The sequence below is a fragment of the Mesoplodon densirostris genome, chromosome 19, assembly GCF_025265405.1.
Source record: "Mesoplodon densirostris isolate mMesDen1 chromosome 19, mMesDen1 primary haplotype, whole genome shotgun sequence".
In the NCBI taxonomy this organism is placed as follows: Eukaryota; Metazoa; Chordata; class Mammalia; order Artiodactyla; family Ziphiidae; genus Mesoplodon; species Mesoplodon densirostris.
In genome coordinates, this window is record NC_082679.1 from 1,886,991 (window position 1) to 1,904,684 (window position 17,694).

The 17,694-nt window shown below is 44.3% G+C and overlaps 2 protein-coding genes across 2 annotated transcripts; one reads left to right on the forward strand and one right to left on the reverse strand.

Moving 5' to 3' along the window:
- Window positions 1-589: 589 nt before the first annotated feature.
- Window positions 590-17,397, forward strand: LOC132479989 (zinc finger protein OZF-like). The gene is made up of 6 exons (XM_060083788.1): window positions 590-815; window positions 3,266-3,439; window positions 12,121-12,159; window positions 13,957-14,083; window positions 14,623-14,742; window positions 15,407-17,397. The coding sequence occupies exons 3-6, from the start codon at window positions 12,145-12,147 to the stop codon at window positions 16,576-16,578; spliced, it is 1,434 nt and encodes a 477-aa protein (XP_059939771.1). The 5' UTR covers window positions 590-815; window positions 3,266-3,439; window positions 12,121-12,144; the 3' UTR covers window positions 16,579-17,397.
- Window positions 10,844-11,539, reverse strand: LOC132479993 (large ribosomal subunit protein eL15-like). Its single transcript, XM_060083796.1, has one exon. The coding sequence runs from the start codon at window positions 11,507-11,509 to the stop codon at window positions 10,895-10,897; it is 615 nt and encodes a 204-aa protein (XP_059939779.1). The 5' UTR covers window positions 11,510-11,539; the 3' UTR covers window positions 10,844-10,894.
- Window positions 17,398-17,694: the final 297 nt, after the last annotated feature.

A 17,694-nucleotide genomic window follows, 5' to 3' on the forward strand; every position in this document is an offset into this window, starting at 1 on the left:
ATCAGCCTACATACTTTGGAAGAGCAGTAAGACAGTGTTTATTAGACCCCAACTACGGATGGATGCACTTTGTGGCTGAGTGACAATCTGGTATCGTGCGCATTTGTGTTTTTTTACGTTTGGGGAACATCTGAACTATAACTCTATTATAGTTTATATATATATATATATATATACGTATATATATATGAATATAACTCTTATTATATCTGAGTACCTCTCTGAACAGCACAGACTACATTCCACGGAAATCTGGGTGCGTCCCCTTTAAGAAGCGTGGTTCTGCGGATATCTGTGTGCGTCCCCTTTAAGAAGTGTGAACCCCGCCAGTACTCAGAGCCTTGGGACACTCCTTCCCAGCTACCCTCAGGGTGAGGACGAACTTTCCCAGAGGTGGGGAGCACCGCCGCTTGACAGGTCGTACAGCACCGCCGCCTGACAGGTCGTAGAGCGCTGTGAACCACATTACCCGGAAGGCAAAGCGCGGTGCGTAAGGATCCCTGAACCAATGACGGCTCAGGAGAGAGCCACTTCCGTTCTAGGGGGCGGTGTCTGGGCGGGCCTTCCGGGGTTGACTGCGGGCGACATATTTAAACTCGGACTTGTTTGCTGGTGTGCGCTCCGCTACCCTGGGTCGGCACCAGGTAAAGGGAGCCAGGAGGGTGCTGTGTCCGCTGCTCTGAGGAAGGGCTGAGGCTCCGCGTGGGCGCCATCCGGCCTGACTCTGTCTCGGGGCCGGGAGGGGCCTCCGTGCCCGGGCCCCACCATTGCCCACAGACTCCGCTGGTACGGCCACGCCGATGGGTGCGATTCAGGTAAATGCTGCTCCCTCCGGGCCCTCAGACAACTCTTCTCATTCTGCAGTATTTTCGTTCTTATCAATGTTCTCTTACGAGCGTCCTATGTTTATTTGTTTCCCAAAATCTTGGTTTTCCGAATATTGAAATAAGACGTGCGTGGGGAAAAAAAATTGCAGAGAATTTCCATGTTCAGTTGAATAAGCAGCTCTTACTAATACCCGTTCTTTGCTCAAGTCAAGAAATTAGATACAAGTAGGACCCCAGAAGCCGCCTGTGGGTTCCTTCCATAACAGTTATCCCCATACCCCAAAAGTTAAGGTATTGTCTGATGTTTCAAGTAAGCATTTCCTTGCTTTTCTTGATAGTTTCAGCTGTGTGGAAAATATTCGACGACTGTAGTTTACCTTCGCTCAGTTATCTTAAAACTCTTTTATGACTGGAATCATAAGTATTATGATGTGTTTTTATTCATTTGCCCAATATGGTGTGACTTTACCCATTTTTTCATGGCTGTCCGTTAATTTTCCTTCTTTTGCAGTGTTCTAATAGTGTGAATACAGTATATGAGTAAAATGTCTGCTGTTGAAGGCTTTCTTTTTGGTTTTTTTTTTGCTTGTTTGTTTTTTGGTCTCCTTTCTGTAATTATAAACATTGTTACGCTAGCCATACCTTCCTTGCTTTCTGGGGTATATAAAGCACACATTTGTTTAGCGTATATGTTTAAATTATTATTGTATTTAAATGGACATTTCCACTTTTTGATCTTGTTTTGCTCCATGTTACTAATTTTAATTTAGTGCTTTGAATGAGATTGTTATACTTAGTCGTAATCTATCCCGTAGTTGTATTTTTTTAACATCTTTATTGGAGTATAATTGCTTTACAATGGTGTGTTAGTTTCTGCTGTATAGCAGAGTGAATCAGCTATACATATACATACATCCCCATATCCTCTCCCTCTTGTGTCTCCCTCCCACCCTCCCTATCCCATCCCTCTAGGTGGTCACAAAGCACCAAGCTCATCTTCCTGTGCTCTGCAGCTGCTTCCCACTAGCCATCAATTTTACATTTGGTAGTGTGTATAAGTCCGTGCCGCTCTCTCACTTCGTCCCAGCTTACCCTTCCCCCTCGCCGTGCCCTCAAGTACATTTCTACGTCTGCGTCTTTATTCCTGTCCTGCCCCTAGGTTCTTCATAACCTTTTTTTTTTTTTTAGATTCCATATATATGTGTTAGCATACGGTATTTGTTTTTCTCTTTCTGACTTACTTCACTCTGTATGACAGAGTCTAGGTCCATCCACCTCACTACAAGTAACTCAATTTTGTTTCTTTTTATGGCCGAGTAATATTCCATTGTATATATGTGCCACATCTTCTTTATCCAGTCATCTGTCAATGGACACTTAGGTTGCTTCCATGTCCTGGCTATTGTCCATAGCGCTGCAATGAACATTGTGGTACATGACTCTTTTTGAATTATGGTTTTCTCAGGGTATATGCCCAGTAGTGGGATTGCTGGGTCATATGGTAATTCTACTTTTAGTTTTTTTTTTTTTTTTTTTTTCTTTTTGCGGTATGTGGGCCTCTCACTGTTGTGGCCCCTCCCCTTGCGGAGCACAGGCTCCGGATGCGCAGGCCCAGCGGCCATGGCTCACGGGCCCAGCCGCTCCGCGGCATATGGGATCCTCCCAGACCGGGGCACGAACCCGTATCCCCTGCATCGGCAGGCGGACTCTTAACCACTGCGCCACCAGGGAGGCCCCTACTTTTAGTTTTTTAAGGAACCTCCATACTGTTCTCCATAGTGGCTGTATCAATTTACGTTCCCACCAACAGTGCAAGAGGGTTCCCTTTTCTTCACACTCTCTCTACCATTTATTGTTCGTAGATTTTTTGATGATGGCCATTCTGACTGGTGTGAGGTGATACCTTATTGTAGTTTTGATCTGCATTTCTCTAATGATTAGTGATGCCGTAGTTGTATTTTTATACACACTCATTGTGCATTAGGTAAACTTACAGTTTTACAGTATACAGCCACTTAGAGGGTTTCTGCTTTTGCAGTGATTATACTCTGCTAATAGTATTCATTTTACTGTTATGTCATCGTCCTCTGGTGGTATTGGAAGAGAAAATGATTAAGACATCTTGTTAAAATACTTGTTTTAAGGGGGACAAAATGAATCCTTGTAAGGATAAAAAGTTATAATGCTGGGAATCCTTATCAAGATGTTTAGAACCAAAGAAATTTCCATGTTTTTATAATGAGGGTGGAATAGAGGTCAGGTCTCATAGGTTGTTTCCTTTGTCTTAAGTTTAAGGCGTCATCTTTGACAGCCACTTATCTCACACTGCTGGAGGCCAAGCACTTTTACTCTGATGCCAGCAACAACCCCTTTGTCACAGATTAATTTTCTGGTGCCATTTTCTTCTTGTAACTCTCTCTCTCTCTTTTTTTTTTTAGGCCACACTGTGCAGCTACCAGGATCTTAGTTCCCAGACCAGGGATTGAAATCGAACCCATGGCAGTGACAGCACCGAATTTTAACCACTGAACCGCCAGGGAATTCTGAGATTCACTGTCAGTGTGAAGTCGACAAATGGTCGTTCCCTGCTCCACTGCAGGAGAAAACAGCAGGTAGGAAATTACAGAAAATCTGTCTGAGTATTTATGAAAGAAAAAGGATATATAAATAACATGGATAAAAATTAAAAATATGTATTCTTGAATTCTGTTATATAATGTTATAATAATTTTCTTGAGTTTTATTATTTTTTTATATACAGCAGGTTCTTATTAGTTATCTATTTTATACGTACTAGTGTGTATATGTCAGTCCCAATCTCCCAATTCATTCCCCCGCCAACATCCCCCCTTGGCGTCCGTACATTTGTTCTCTACATCTGTGTGTCTATTTCTGCCCTGCAGACCGGTTTATCTATACTATTTTTCTAGGTTCCACATATATGTGTTAACATACAATATTTCTTTTTCTCTTTCTGACTTACTTCACTCTGTATGACAGTCTCTAGATCCATCCACATCTCTACAAATGACCCAATTTCGTTCCTTTTTATGGCTGAGTAATATTCCATTGTATATATGTACCACATCTTCTTTATCCAGTTGTCTGTCAATGGGCATTTAGGTTGTTTCCATGATCTGGCTCTTGTAAATAGTGCTGCAGTGAACATTGGGGTGCATGCGTCATTCATGTATGTATGTATGTATGTATGTATGGCTATGTTGGGTCTTCGTTGCTGTGCGCGACTTTCTCTGGTTGCGGCAAGCAGGGGCTACTCTTCATTGCAGTGCGTGGGCTTCTCATTGCAGTTGCTTGTTGTGGAGCATGGGCTTTAGGCGTGTGGGCTTCTGTAGTTGTGGCTCTTGGGCTCACTAGTTGTGGCTTGTGGGCTCTACAGTGCAGGCTCAGTAGTTGTGGTGCATGGGCTTAGTTGCTCCACAGCATGTGGAATCTTCCCAGACCCGGGCTCAAACCCTTGTCCCCTGCATTGGCCGGCAGATTCTTAACCACTGTGCCACCAGGGAAGTCCCTGCATGTGTATTTTTGAATTACAATTTTCTCTGGGTATACGCCCAGTAGTGGATTACTTGGTTATATGGTAATTCTATTTTTAGCTTTTTAAGGAACCTCCATACTGTTTGTCATATGGCTTTATCAATTTACATTCCCACCAACAGTGAAAAACAGTTCCCTTTTCTCAACACCCTCTCTAGCATTTGTTGTTTGTAGATTTTCTGATGATGCCCATTCTAACTAGTGTGAGGTGATACCTCATTGTAGTTTTTTTTTTTTTTTTTTTTTTTTTGTGGTACGCGGGCCTCTCACTGTTGTGGCCTCTCCCATTGCGGAGCACAGGCTCCGGACGCGCAGGCTCAGCGGCCATGGCTCACGGGCCCAGCTGCTCCGCGGCATGTGGGATCTTCCCAGACCGGGGCACGAACCCATGTCCCCTGCATCGGCAGGCGGATTCTCAACCACTGCGCCACCAGGGAAGCCCTCATTGTAGTTTTGATTTGCATTTCTCTAATAATTAGTGATGTTGAGTGGCTTTTCATGTGCTTCTTGGCCATCTGTATGTCGTCTTTGGAGAAATGTCTATTTAGGTCTTCTGCCCATTTTTGGATTGGGTTGTATGTTTTTTAATATGGAGCTGCATGAGCTGTTTATATATTTTGGAGATTAATCCTTTGTCTGTTGATTCATTTGCAAGTATTTTCTCCCATTCTGAGGGTTGTCTTTTCGTCTTGTTTGTGGTTTCCTTTGCTTTGCAAAAGCTTTTAACTTTCATTAGGTCCCATTTGTTTATTTTTGTTTTTATTTCCATTACTCTAGGAGGTGGATCAAAAACGATCTTGCTGTGATTTATGTCAAAGAGTGTTATTCCTATATTTTCCTCTTAAGAGTTTTATAGTGTCTGGTCTTACATTTAGGTCTCTAATCCATTTTGAGTTTATTTTTGTGTATGGTGTTAGGGAGTGTTCTAATTTCATTCTTTACGTGTAGCTGTCCAGTTTTCCCAGCACCACTTATTGAAGAGACTGTCTTTTCTCCATTGTATATCCTTGCCTCTTTTGTCATAGATTAGTTGACCATAGGTGCGTGAGTTTTTCTCTGGGCTTTCTGTCCTGTTCCACTGATCTATATTTTTGTTCATCAGTACCATATTGTTTAGATTACTGTAGCTTTATAGTATAGTCTAAAGTCAGGGAGTCTGATTCCTCCAGCTCCATTTTATTCCCTCAAGACTACTTTGGCTATTCGGGGTCTTTTGTGTCTCCATACAGATTTTTAGATTTTTTTGTTCTAGTTCTGTAAAAAATGCCACTGGTAATTTTATAGGAATTGCATTGAATCTGTAGATTGCTTTGGGTAGTAGAGTCATTTTCACAATATTGATTCTTGCAATCCAGGAACATGGTATATCTCTCCATCTGTGTCATCTTTGATTTCTTTCATCAGTGTCTTACAGTTTTCTGAGTACAGGTCTTTTACCTCCTTGGTACGTTTATTCCTAGGTATTTTATTCTTTTTTGTTGCAATGGTGAATGGGATTGTTTCCTTAATTTCTCTTTCTGATCTTTCGTTGTTAGTGTATAGGAATGCAAGAGACTTCTATGTATTAATTTTGTATCCTGCAACTTTACCAAATTCATTGATTAGCTCTAGTAGTTTTCTGGTGGCATCTTTAGGATTCTCTGTGTATAGTATCATGTCATCTGCAGACAGTGGCACTTTTACTTCTTCTTTTCCAATTTGTATTCCTTTTATTTTTTCTTCTCTGACTGCTGTGGCTACGACTTCGAGAACTATGTTGAATAATAGTGGCAAGAGTGGACATCCTTGTCTTGTTCTTGATCTTAGAGGAAATGCTTTCAGTTTTCCACCGTTGAGAATGATGTTTGCTGTGGGTTTGTTGTATATGGCCTTTATTTTGTTGAGGTAGGTTCCCTTGATGCCCACTTTCTGGAGAGTTTTTATCATGTAAATGGGTGTTGAACTTTATCAAAAGCTTTTTCTGCATCTATTGAGATGCTCATATGGCTTTTCTTCAATTAAAAAAAATAAATTTATTTATTTATTTTTGGCTGCATTGGGTCTTCGTTGCGGTGTGCGGGCTTCTCATTGTGGTGGCTTCTCTTGTTGTGGAGCACGGGCTCTAGGCACGCAGGCTTCAGTAGTTGTGGCACATGAGCTCAGTAGTTGTGGTGCATGGGCTTAGTTGCTCCGTGGCATGTGGGATCATCCCAGAGGAGGGCTCGAACCTGTGTCCCCTGCATTGGCAGGTGGATTCTTAACCACTGTACCACCAGGGAAGTCCCTTAGTAGTCTCTTACAATGCTTTGTACTTCTGTGGTGTCCATTGTAACTTCTCATTTTTCATTTCTAATTTTATTGGTTTGAGTCCTCTCCCTCTTTTTCTTGATGAGTCTGGCTAAAGATTTATCAATTTTGTTTATCTTCTCAAAGAACCAGCTTTTAGTTTTATTGATCTTTGATATTGTTTTCTTTGTTTCTATTTCATTTATTTCTGCTCTTATCTTTATGATTTCTTTCCTTCCACCAACTTTGGGTTTTGTTGGTTCTTCTTTCTCTAGTTCCTTTAGGTCTAAGTTTAGATTGTTTATTTGAGATTTTTCTTGTTTCTTGAGGCAGGCTTGTATTGCTATAAACTTCCCTCTTAGAACTGCTTTTGCTGTATCCCATAGGTTTTGGATCGTCATGTTTTCATTGTCATTTGTCTCTAGATATTTTTTGATTTCTTCAGTGATCTCTTGGTTATTTAGTAACGTACTGTTTAGCCTCTGTGTGTGTTTCTTACATTTTTTCCCCTGTATTTGATTTCTAATCTCATAGCATTGTGGTCGGAAAAGATCCTTGATATGATTTCAATTTTCTTAAATTTACTGAGGCTTGATTTGTGACCCAAGATGTGATCTATCCTGGAGAATGTTCTGTGTGCACTTGAGAAGAAAGTGTAATCTGCTGTTTTTGGATGGAATGTTCTATAAATATCAATTAAATCTATCTGGTCTACTGTGTCTTTTTTTTTTTTTTGCGGTACGTGGGCCTCTCACTCTTGTGGGCTCTCCCGTTGCGGGGCACAGGCTCCAGACGTGCAGGCTCAGTGGCCATGGCTCACGGGCCCAGCCGCTCCATGGCATGTGGGATCTTCCCGGACCGGGGCATGAACCCGTGTCCCCTGCATCGGCAGGCGGACTCTCAACCAGGGAAGCCCTACTGTGTCATTTAAAGCTTGTGTTTCTTTATTAATTTTCTGTCTGGATGATCTGTCCATTGATGTAAGTGAGGTCTCAAAGTCCCCCATCATTATTGTGTTACTGTCAATTTCCTCTTTTATAGCTGTTAGCACTTGCCTTATATATTGAGGTGCTCCTATGTTGGGTGCATATATATTTATAATTGTTATCGCTTCTTCTTGGATTGATCTCCTTGTCATTATGTAGTGTCCTTCCTTGTCTCTTAACATTCTTTTTTTTTTTTTTTTTTAATTTTATTTATTTATTTATGGCTGTGTTGGGTCTTCGTTTCTGTGCGAGGGCTTTCTCTAGTTGCAGCAAGTGGGGGCCACTCCTCATCGCGGTGCTCGGGCCTCTCATTATCGCGGCCTCTCTTGTTGCAGAGCACAGGCTCCAGACGCGCAGGCTCAGTAATTGTGGCTCACGGGGCTAGCTGCTCCGCGGCATGTGGGATCTTCCCAGACCAGGGCTCGAACCCATGTCCCCTGCATTGGCAGGTAGATTCTCAACCACTGCACCACCAGGGAAGCCCTCTTAACATTCTTTAAAGTCTATTTTATCTGATATGAGTGTTGCTACTCCAGCTGTCTTTTGATTTCCATTTGCATGGAATATCTTTTCCCATCCCCTCACTTTCAGTCTTATGTGTCCCTAGGTCTTAAGTGAGTCTCTTGTAGACAACATGTATATGGGTCTTGTTTTTGTATCCATTCAGCAAGCCTGTGTCTTTTGGTTGGAGCATTTAATCCATTCACGTTTAAGGTAATTACCGATATGGATGTTCCTGCTACCATTTTCTTAATTGTTTTGGGTTTGTTTTTGTAGGTTCTTTTCTTCTCTTGTGTTTCCCACTTAGAGAAGTTCCTTTAGCATTTGTTATAGAGCTGGTTTGGTGGTGCTGAATTCTCTTAGCTTTTGCTTGTCTGTAAAGGTTTTGATTTCTCCATCAAATCTGAATGAAATCCTTGCCGGGTAGAGTAATCTTGGTTGTAGGTTCTTTTCATCACTTTAAATATATCATGCCACTCCCTTCTGGCTTGTAGAGTTTCTGCTGAGAAATCAGCTGTTAACCTTATGGGGGTTCCCTTGTATGTTATTTGTCATTTTTCCCTTGTTGCTTTCAATAATTTTTCTTTGTCTTTCATTTTTGTCAGTTTGATTACTATGTGTCTCAGCATGTTACTCCTTGGGTTTGTCCTGCCTGGGACTCTCTGTGATTCCCAGACTTGGGTGGCTATTTCCTTTCCCATGTTAGGGAAGTTTTCAACTATAATCTCTTCAAATAGTTTCTTGGGTCTGTTGTTTCTCTCTTCTGCTTCTGGGACCTGTATAATATGAATGCTGTTGCATTTAACGTTGTCCCAGAGGTCTCTCAGGCTGTCTTGTTTTCTTTTCATTCTTTTTTCTTTATTCCGTGGCAGTGAATTACACCATCCTGTCTTCCAGGTCACTTATCCGTTCTTCTGCCTCAGTTATTCTGCTATTGATTCCTTCTACTATATTTTTCATTTTGGTTATTGTATTGTTCATCTCTGTTTGTTGGTTCTTTAATTCTTCTAGGTCTTTTAAAACATTTTTTGCCTCTTCTTGATCTTTGCCTCCATTCTTTTTCTGAGGTTTGCCTATCTCCACTTCATTTAGTTGTTTTTCTGGGATTTTATCTTGTTTCTTCATCTGGTACATAGCCCTCTGCCTTTTCATTTTGTTTGTTTTTCTGTGAATGTGGTTTTCATTCCACAGGCTGCAACATTGTAGTTTTTCTTGCTTCTGCTGTCTGCCCTCTGGTGGATGAGGCTATCTAAGAGGCTTGTGCAAGCTTCCTGATGGGAGGGACTGGTGGTGGGTGGGTAGAGCTGGGTTTTGCTCTGGTGGGCAGAGCTCAGTAAAACTTTAATTGGTTTGTCTGCTGATGGGTGGGGCTGAGTTCCCTCCCTGTTGGTTGTTTGGCCTGAGGCGATGCAGCACCGGGAGGCTACAGGCTCTTTGATGGGGCTAACGGTGCACTCTGGGAGGGCTCATGCCAAGGAGTCCTTCCCAGAGATTCTGCTGCTGCTGGTCTTGTCCCTGTGGTGAGCCACAGCCATACCCTGCATCTGCAGGATACCTTCCAACACTAGCTGGTAGGTCTGGTTCAGTCTCCTATGGAGTCACTACTCCTTCCCCTTGGGTCCTGATGCACACACTCGTTTGTGTATGCCCTCCAAGCTTGGAGTATATGTTTCCCCCAGTCCTGTCGAAGTCCTGTAGTCAAATCCTGCTAGCCTTCAAAGTCTGTTTCTCTGGGAATTCCTCCTCCTGTTGCCAGACCACAAGGTTGGAACCCTGACTTGGGGCTCAGAACCTTCACTCCAGTGGGTGGACTTCTGTGGTATAAGTGTTCTCCAGTCTGTGAGTCACCCACCCAGCAGTTATGGGATTTGATTTTATTGTAATTGCACCTCTCCTACCGTCTCATTGCAGCTTCTGCTTTGTCTTTGGATGTGGGGTATCTTTTTTCCTGAGTTCCAGCGTCTTCCTGTCAATGATTGTTCAGTAGTAAGTTGTAATTCCAGTGCGCTCACAAAAGGCAGTGAACACACATCCTTCTACTCTGCCATCTTGGACCAGTCTCCATAATGTTATAATAATTTCTAATCAGAACTTAGTATATGGATTATGTAAGCTGAAATTTTTTTTTTTTTGTAAGAGAAACATCTTGCAACAGGTTTATTCAATTCTCTTAAAAAATGGTGGCATTCCTTTACTTTCTGCCTTTTGGCAGCAGCAGTTACATATATGGAATAGCAAATTAAGTCTAAAAACGTGGGCCCTAGTCAACTTTATTTTTCGGCACTATGATCATGATAAAGGATCACGACATCCTTTACATTTCCAAGGAAAACCAATTTAAAGTTTGTCCTTGCCAAACTCCATAAAACAGCCACTTTAGAGTAAACCAGCAGAGAGCATTGCATCACCCCAATAAAGCTGTAGGTTTCATCACATGCACCAACAAATCTACATGGCTAGTTTCTGTGCTCCTCTTTTACAGAATTTTACACCTATTGTTACCAGACAGCATTTTAAACACGGAAATATCAACTGCCTAATAAAGCAAAAAACAAAGGCATTTCCTTTATTAGAAACAAGACACACCATCACTTAAAATCTTCAAACATTATTGCACTTTAACTTTCAGAATTTGACAATGCATTCAATGAAGCAATCTGCAGACAACTAGTTTTAACAGACAGATTAAAAAACACTTTTAAGCAGACGTGAATGTCCTAAACTGTTTATTAGGTAAGAATTTTACAAACATTACTTATATTAGCGGTAGCGGTGGAGCTGGAGAGTATTGCGCCTTCTCCAGGCTGCGCGGCGAGAACCACCGATCGTGTGGTGGAACTTGTGGCCCTTGCTGAGGCCGCGGCTCTTCCTGCCTGCAGACGTCAGCCCCCGCATCTCCCTGTGCTTGTGGACTGGTTTGGTGATCCACTGGGTGTCAGGGTTTCTTCTGATAGCTTTATGGAAGGGATCGATGAGGATAACCTCAAAAAACTTGTACGTAGAATCTTCACCCACCCAGTAAGAATTCAGGACCCTCAGGGCCCCACAGTGGCGTCCTGCTCGCTCCTCGGCAACAGACTGAAGGCTCCGGGCAAACGTGAGCTGGTTGACGCCGTGGTGGACGGGCTTGCCGTAGGTGGCGCCCTTCGGGACCGGGCCTTTGCGGCCACCGCGGCGCACGCGAACCCGATACATCACATAACCTTGCTTGGCCTTGTAGCCCAGCCTGCGCGCCTTGCCGGGCCGGGTGGGGCGCGGGGCCCGGTGCAGCGCCGAGAGCTGGCGGTACTGCCAGCAGCAAACCCTGAGCAGAAAGCGCATCACGTCCGACTGCTTCTTCCTCCACAGCTCCTGGATGTACTTGTAAGCGCCCATCTCGGCTCACCTGATGGCTGCCGCCAAATGGAAAGGCTGAAATTTTATATAAAGCAATAATTTATAAGATAACCAAGTAAAATTGGGAACGGAAGTATAATATACGAACTTCTGATCAGATGTTAGGGCCAACTACAAGCTACAAGAAGAGAAAAATGTATCATTGGCAAGGGAGAAACAGACGAAGGGAATCAAATGGGAGTGTCAGAAACAGAGCTGTACGTAAAGTGAGACTTAATTTTGATAGTTGTGACTTAGGACTATAATAGTGCTTTATGACCTGCCAACACCATTTCCTTGCCAACACGATCCCTTATTCTTCTGGGCTCACTGGGCTCCAGTCATACCAGCTTTGTAGGTGCTGCTCAAACACACCAGGCATGACTCTGATAGAGAGGCTTTGTACTTGTTTGTCCCACTTTTGGACAGCCTTTTCTCAAGATACCCACATGACCTTATGGTACAACTGTAACATTTTCTGCCCTCTTTTATGCTTTAGTTTCCTCTTGAGCGTTTGTCTTCGCCTGAAATATTAAATCGGTCGTTGATTAACCTTTTTTGTCTGTGTTGCTGATGGGAATTAATATTACATGGCCCTGCTCTTCCCACAGGTTCCACATTCAGCAGAACCACTTATGGACCCTGCACTGGTGAGTGTCAGGTGTCCTAGAAGTCTTTTGCCGCCACTCTTCCTGGACTTGGTGTCTGGGGACCCTAAGCCCAGATTTCCAAGTCCAGGCCAGAGGTTATATGGACAGATTCCCATTTTTGGCAGCCAGTGGACTGAGATGTGAAAGGTTGTCTTAGGTATAGCGGGTAAAATGTACAAATGTTTGAGGATGAGATTGAGATGGGAGTGTTTTAGGACTTGTAGGTCTTTGTTAACAGCTGGTAAGAACAGAGAGCAAGGGGGCCAGAGTTAGACCTAGAATGGTAGCCTGAGAAGAGGTTTCTGTTCTGAGAATGATGGCAGACATAGAATTTTTGGAACAGAGGGGAAAAGTGATGTGACTTAGGTTTTAAGAGGCTACTTCTGGCTGCGGAGTGCACAAGAGACTGGGGGAGAGGAAGACAGGGAGATAATGAAGGAGGCCATTGCAGTCATCCGGATGCCCATTAGTTCTTGCTGGACCAAAGTGGTGCATGAGGAGGTAGGAGAAACACTTGGCTTCTGGATTTGCTTTTAAAGTAGGGGCTGACCGGATTTTCTAATGTGGAGGGCTCACGGATGACTCCAAGTTTTTTTTCCCTTTGCACATGAGAGGGTGGCAGTGCCATCAACTGAGATGGGGAAGTTAGTGATAGCAGTCCTTTTCCGTGAGAATATTAGGAATTGGGTTTTGGCTGTTTTGATTCTCAGATGTTCCAGTGACTCCAAGTATAGGAGACAAGGGGACGGCTGAACGTGCAGATCTAGAGTGCTGGGGGGAGGCTTCAGGATGCCATTAGGGGACAAGGGAAGAGAGGGGGGCTGTCACAAAGACAGATAAGAAGAGTGGTCATCAGTGGGAAGGTGGGGGGGGAGGGAAAGTCCAGCAGGTGGCTCAGGTTTTTATGGGGGAGTGCCTATGAAATGGATAAATTGATGCAGAGGGAAAGCAGAATGGAGGTGAAGTGATAGTAAAGTCAGGCTGGTGGTTATTTTTCTTCCTGTGCACTCACTAGGCTTTTGTGGTGGAACTTGGGTAGTTTCTGACAGAATGTCAGATGAGTTTACCTAAGGTGTGTCAAGTGGGTGTGGATTTTGAATGGGTGTTATATGGACAGAGATTGCAAGTGGTGAAGAGACATAATGTGCAATACAGAGGTGGAACATGAACAGGCGTATTTAGATCTGCATGTTTTGACTGAGGTTAAAATTAAAGTCAGGAACAAGGCCTGGTGGGGAAGCCTTCCGAGCAGACCATTGGAGAGTTGGAGTACGGTGGGATCCTGTTGCATTGGCAGGAACTTTCTGATGCCGTGTGCAGAGGGTATGTGAGGAGGCAGGAGACATGCCAATTTTGTGGGCCGGGTGGTGGTGATGGGGATCAGCTGTATGAGGAGTTAGTTAGCCAGTGAGTAATATGCATGTGGGGAAGGTGTGTGACCAAATTGCCCCAGGGCCCTCATACCAGGAGTTTAAGAGAGGACGATGAGCCCAAGTTTGTTTGTGTCTAGGAGACATGATCCTGGGGACTCTCAGGCTGTTGTCTTGCAGGAGAGGGAGGGGGCCATGCATACCAGGCGCACAGCTTAGATGGCATCTATCTGTCCACCTACCTACCTATTGTTGCTGAGAGTTGTACCTAGTGCTCAAGGAAGTATGAAGAGTTATTCGGTACCAGTGCCCTCTGAGTTAGGGAGCCGGGGAGGATGATGAACCCAGAGTGCGTATGGGTTAGGGTTACTTATGGGGTCCTGGGGAGAGAGGCTGTTTATGGAGACATCTGTCCCTGTCATCACAGGGCTCTGTGACCTTTGAGGACGTGGCTGTGTACTTTTCCCAGGAGGAATGGAGGCTTCTTGATGAGGCCCAGAGATTCCTGTACCGCGATGTCATGCTGGAGACCTTTGCACTTGTTGCATCATTGGGTAAGGCCCTCCCACCTATCCCAGCATCCTGGGCAGGTCTCTGCCTTTCCCCTTTTTTCCAAAGACAAGTCTGTTTTCTCACAGCTTGACAGTGGGCACATCTCTGTTACTGCTTCCCTCTCATCTGTGTTGTTGGTGCCAAGGCTGAGTGACTGCGTATATGACCTCCTTTCAGAAGTATCCCCAGTACCAGTGGCTCTGAAGTTTTTTCAGTGAAGGTTTTCTGTGTCAAATGACTTGGAATTAGTTCAGTGGGTTCCATTAGTCTCAGCCACTCCCTGCTAAGTTGACTCCGTAGACCCATGCACCTCTGTGCTTCAGGCTCTGCCATCTTCCAGCTGACATTTCTTGGGGCCTCACCATTCCAGGAATTGTTGGGACTTAATGTGGTCAGTATTTGTGGGGTCTTCTTGGCTGTTTCTGTGAGACCCTCATCTCAAAGATTCTTTTTGTTACCTATTTTTTTCCCTGAGGTTGTTTTGGGATTGGTTGTCCCCTGGGCCAGTACTGACTGTTCACCTGTCGTGTGTTTCTCTTAGGTCTTTCATCTTCTAGGTCCCATGTTGTCCAGCTGGAGCTGAGAGGAGAACCCTGGGTACATGACAGAGTGGACATGGCTCCAGACAGAGCAAGAGGGGCTCAAATATGGCCTGGCCCTGGTAATTGGCATTGAGGGAGGAAGTGACATCATGGTTCGGTTCACGTTATTTCAGGAACATGTCCCGTACCCGACACTGTTTTGGTGTCAAGGCCAGTGACTGTGTACCTCGTTTCTGTTTCTCCTCCATCCTTGACCCTTGCCTCCTGTGATTTTTACTCTGGCTTCCAACCCAGAATTATCCCTCACCTCTCTGTCTTCCACTCATTGTTCCTCTCCATCCTCCCTCTGCTGTGCTTTCCACTATTCACCTACACTTAATGTTTGATGAGGCCTACACCTTTCCTCAAAATAGTCATTGAACGCCAGCTACTCAGTGAAAATCAGATTTTCCTGGACCTGGACACAGCTTTCCACATAGCACACACATGTCACCAGCAGCCAAGGTCCTAGTGAAAACTGTTCCTGGAGGAATGAGTTGTGGACCCCTAGCTCCTTTATGCATTCCACCCCATCCTTCTGTCATTTGCCTGGTGAGTGTTCCCTGTTCTGTGATGTGTAGAGGGTCAGTACTGTACAGCAGGGCTTTCCTAACCTCCCTGCAACTTCTTGTCTTGAAAACAGTCCCATAGATTTATTCTTTTTTATGTCAGACACACATTTGTGATTGGGCCGCCTCCTACCAAAATCCTATGTCAAGTTTACCCGTATTTCTCTGCTTTCAGGGTGTTGGTATATAGCAGAGAACAAGCTACCTTCTGAGCAGAATGTTTCTGTAGAAGTGCCACAAATAAATACTTCAGAGGCAGACCTGTCCATCCTGAAGTCCCATCCCTGGGAGAGGTGCTGCCTGTACTTAGAAGGTGGTTTGCATCTAGCTGAAGACCTTGGCACAAACCCTGACCAGAGACTCTGTGGGGCAGGTGTGCCATTTCACCAGCACAGTGGAGAGGAACTCTTTAGAAGAGACATGGGTAAGACCTTTATGAAGAGCCACACTGTCCATGCATCCAAGAAGTCTTTCACATTCCAGGAGCCTGGGAAGGATTTCCCTTGTAGCTCTGGCCTTCTCCAGCAGCAAGTCACTCCACAAAAGGACACCGAGTTTGTAGAGGCCTTTCACAATGGAGAAAAGCGTTACAAGTGCAGTGAATGTGGGAAAGCCTTCTGCCGTAAATACAGGCTTGCTCAGCACCAGAGAGTCCACACTGGAGAAAGGCCTTATGAATGCAGTGAATGTGGGAAAGTCTTTAGATGCAACTCCAACCTTGTTATACATAGAAGAATTCACACTGGGGAAAGGCCTTATGAGTGTAGAGAATGCGGGAAGTTCTTTAGGCAAAACGCCCAACTTATTGTGCACCAGAGAATTCACACTGGAGCCAAGCCTTACGAATGCAGTGAATGTGGGAAAACCTTCATTACTAAAAGCAAACTTGTTCAGCACCAGAGAGTCCACACTGGGGAGAGACCTTATGAATGTGGAGAATGCAGAAAAGCCTTCACCTATAAACGCATGCTTGTTCAGCATCAGAGAGTCCACACTGGAGAGAGGCCTTATGAGTGCAGTGAATGTGGGAAAGTCTTTAGGTACATTGCCAGCCTCATTAAACATAGAAGAATTCACACTGGGGAAAGGCCTTATGAGTGTAGTGAATGTGGGAAGTCCTTTAGGCAAAGGGCCCACCTTCAGGTCCACCAGAGAATTCACACTGGAGCAAAGACTTACAAGTGCAGTGAATGTGGGAAATGTTTTAGCCAAAACTCTATTCTCACTACGCACCAGAGAGTTCACACTGGCGAAAGGCCTTATAAGTGCAGTGAATGTGGAAAGTGTTTTAGCCAAAGCTCTACTCTTATTAAGCACCAGAGTTCACATTGGAGAAAAACCATATGAGAACTCTGAATGAGGAGAATTCTTTAGCCAAAGCATCCAGCTTACTCAACACCGAAAAGCTCACACCCCAGAAAGGCCTCATCAGCACAGCAAATGTGGAAAAGTTTTCTGTCAAAGGTCTGCTCTGACTGAGCACTAGAAACTTCACAGCTCAGATAGACCCTATGAGTACAGCAAATGTAGGAAAGCTTTCAGCCAAAGGTCTTACCTTATTCGATATCAGAAAGTTCATCTGGAGAAGGGCCTTCAAGTGAGATGAGGAGAGCAGCGAATGAGCTGTCTCCTTAGTTAATACATCATACTGAATAGACTCTCTGAGGAAGTCATCAACTGGAAGTTGAATGCCATACATCTGAACAGCCCTGGTGTGCAGATTGCCTATGAGTACCAGGTTCGTAGGAAGCTTTTCAGGAGCTACGCTCTACCTTCTAACCTATGCAAGCCCCTTGCTGGACTCAACATCACTGTAGGTTTTTTACCTCTCCCAAGTGGTAGATCCCAGTACTGGCCGTCAGTCATCGCACTGTGATCAGGGTAGGTAGACCTCTGTGCTGTCCTGTCCCCTGGAGGGAAGCATGGATAGCCTGAGCACTTGGGTGTTGTCCTTCTCTTCTGTCAAGGACAGGACCTAAGCAGCTTTGACCACGGTGACCCAATGTGGGTTCCCTTGGCAGCTGACAGAAGTTTGCTTTCCTTGGTGGTATTGTCTCATGTCATGCTCACGATGGATGTTTCTAGCTCCAGGTCACCCTGTTGGGGAACCATCTGCCACCCTTTGCTCTGGTCTGTGAAAAAATAAAGACTATAGTTTAAGCCACGTCTTTTGTGGGTGTTCCAATCTTTGTATTCTTCAGTAAGGATAGTATCATGGCGGAGAATGGTTTTCACTCCAGTTTTGGTCTAATTTGAGTTGTTGTCCAAAGCCTCCTGGGGTAGACTACAGGGCTTTGTGGGACTAATGTGACCTGGATGTTAGAATTTTTGGTGGGTCCCGAGGTCACCCTGAGATGAGGACAGTTGTATGAACCACCAGTGTTTTTTGGAGCTGCATAAGTTCTCTTTTTTCACATGGGATGTCACATGATGACCCCAGTACTGTTCAAGAGAAGAAGTTCT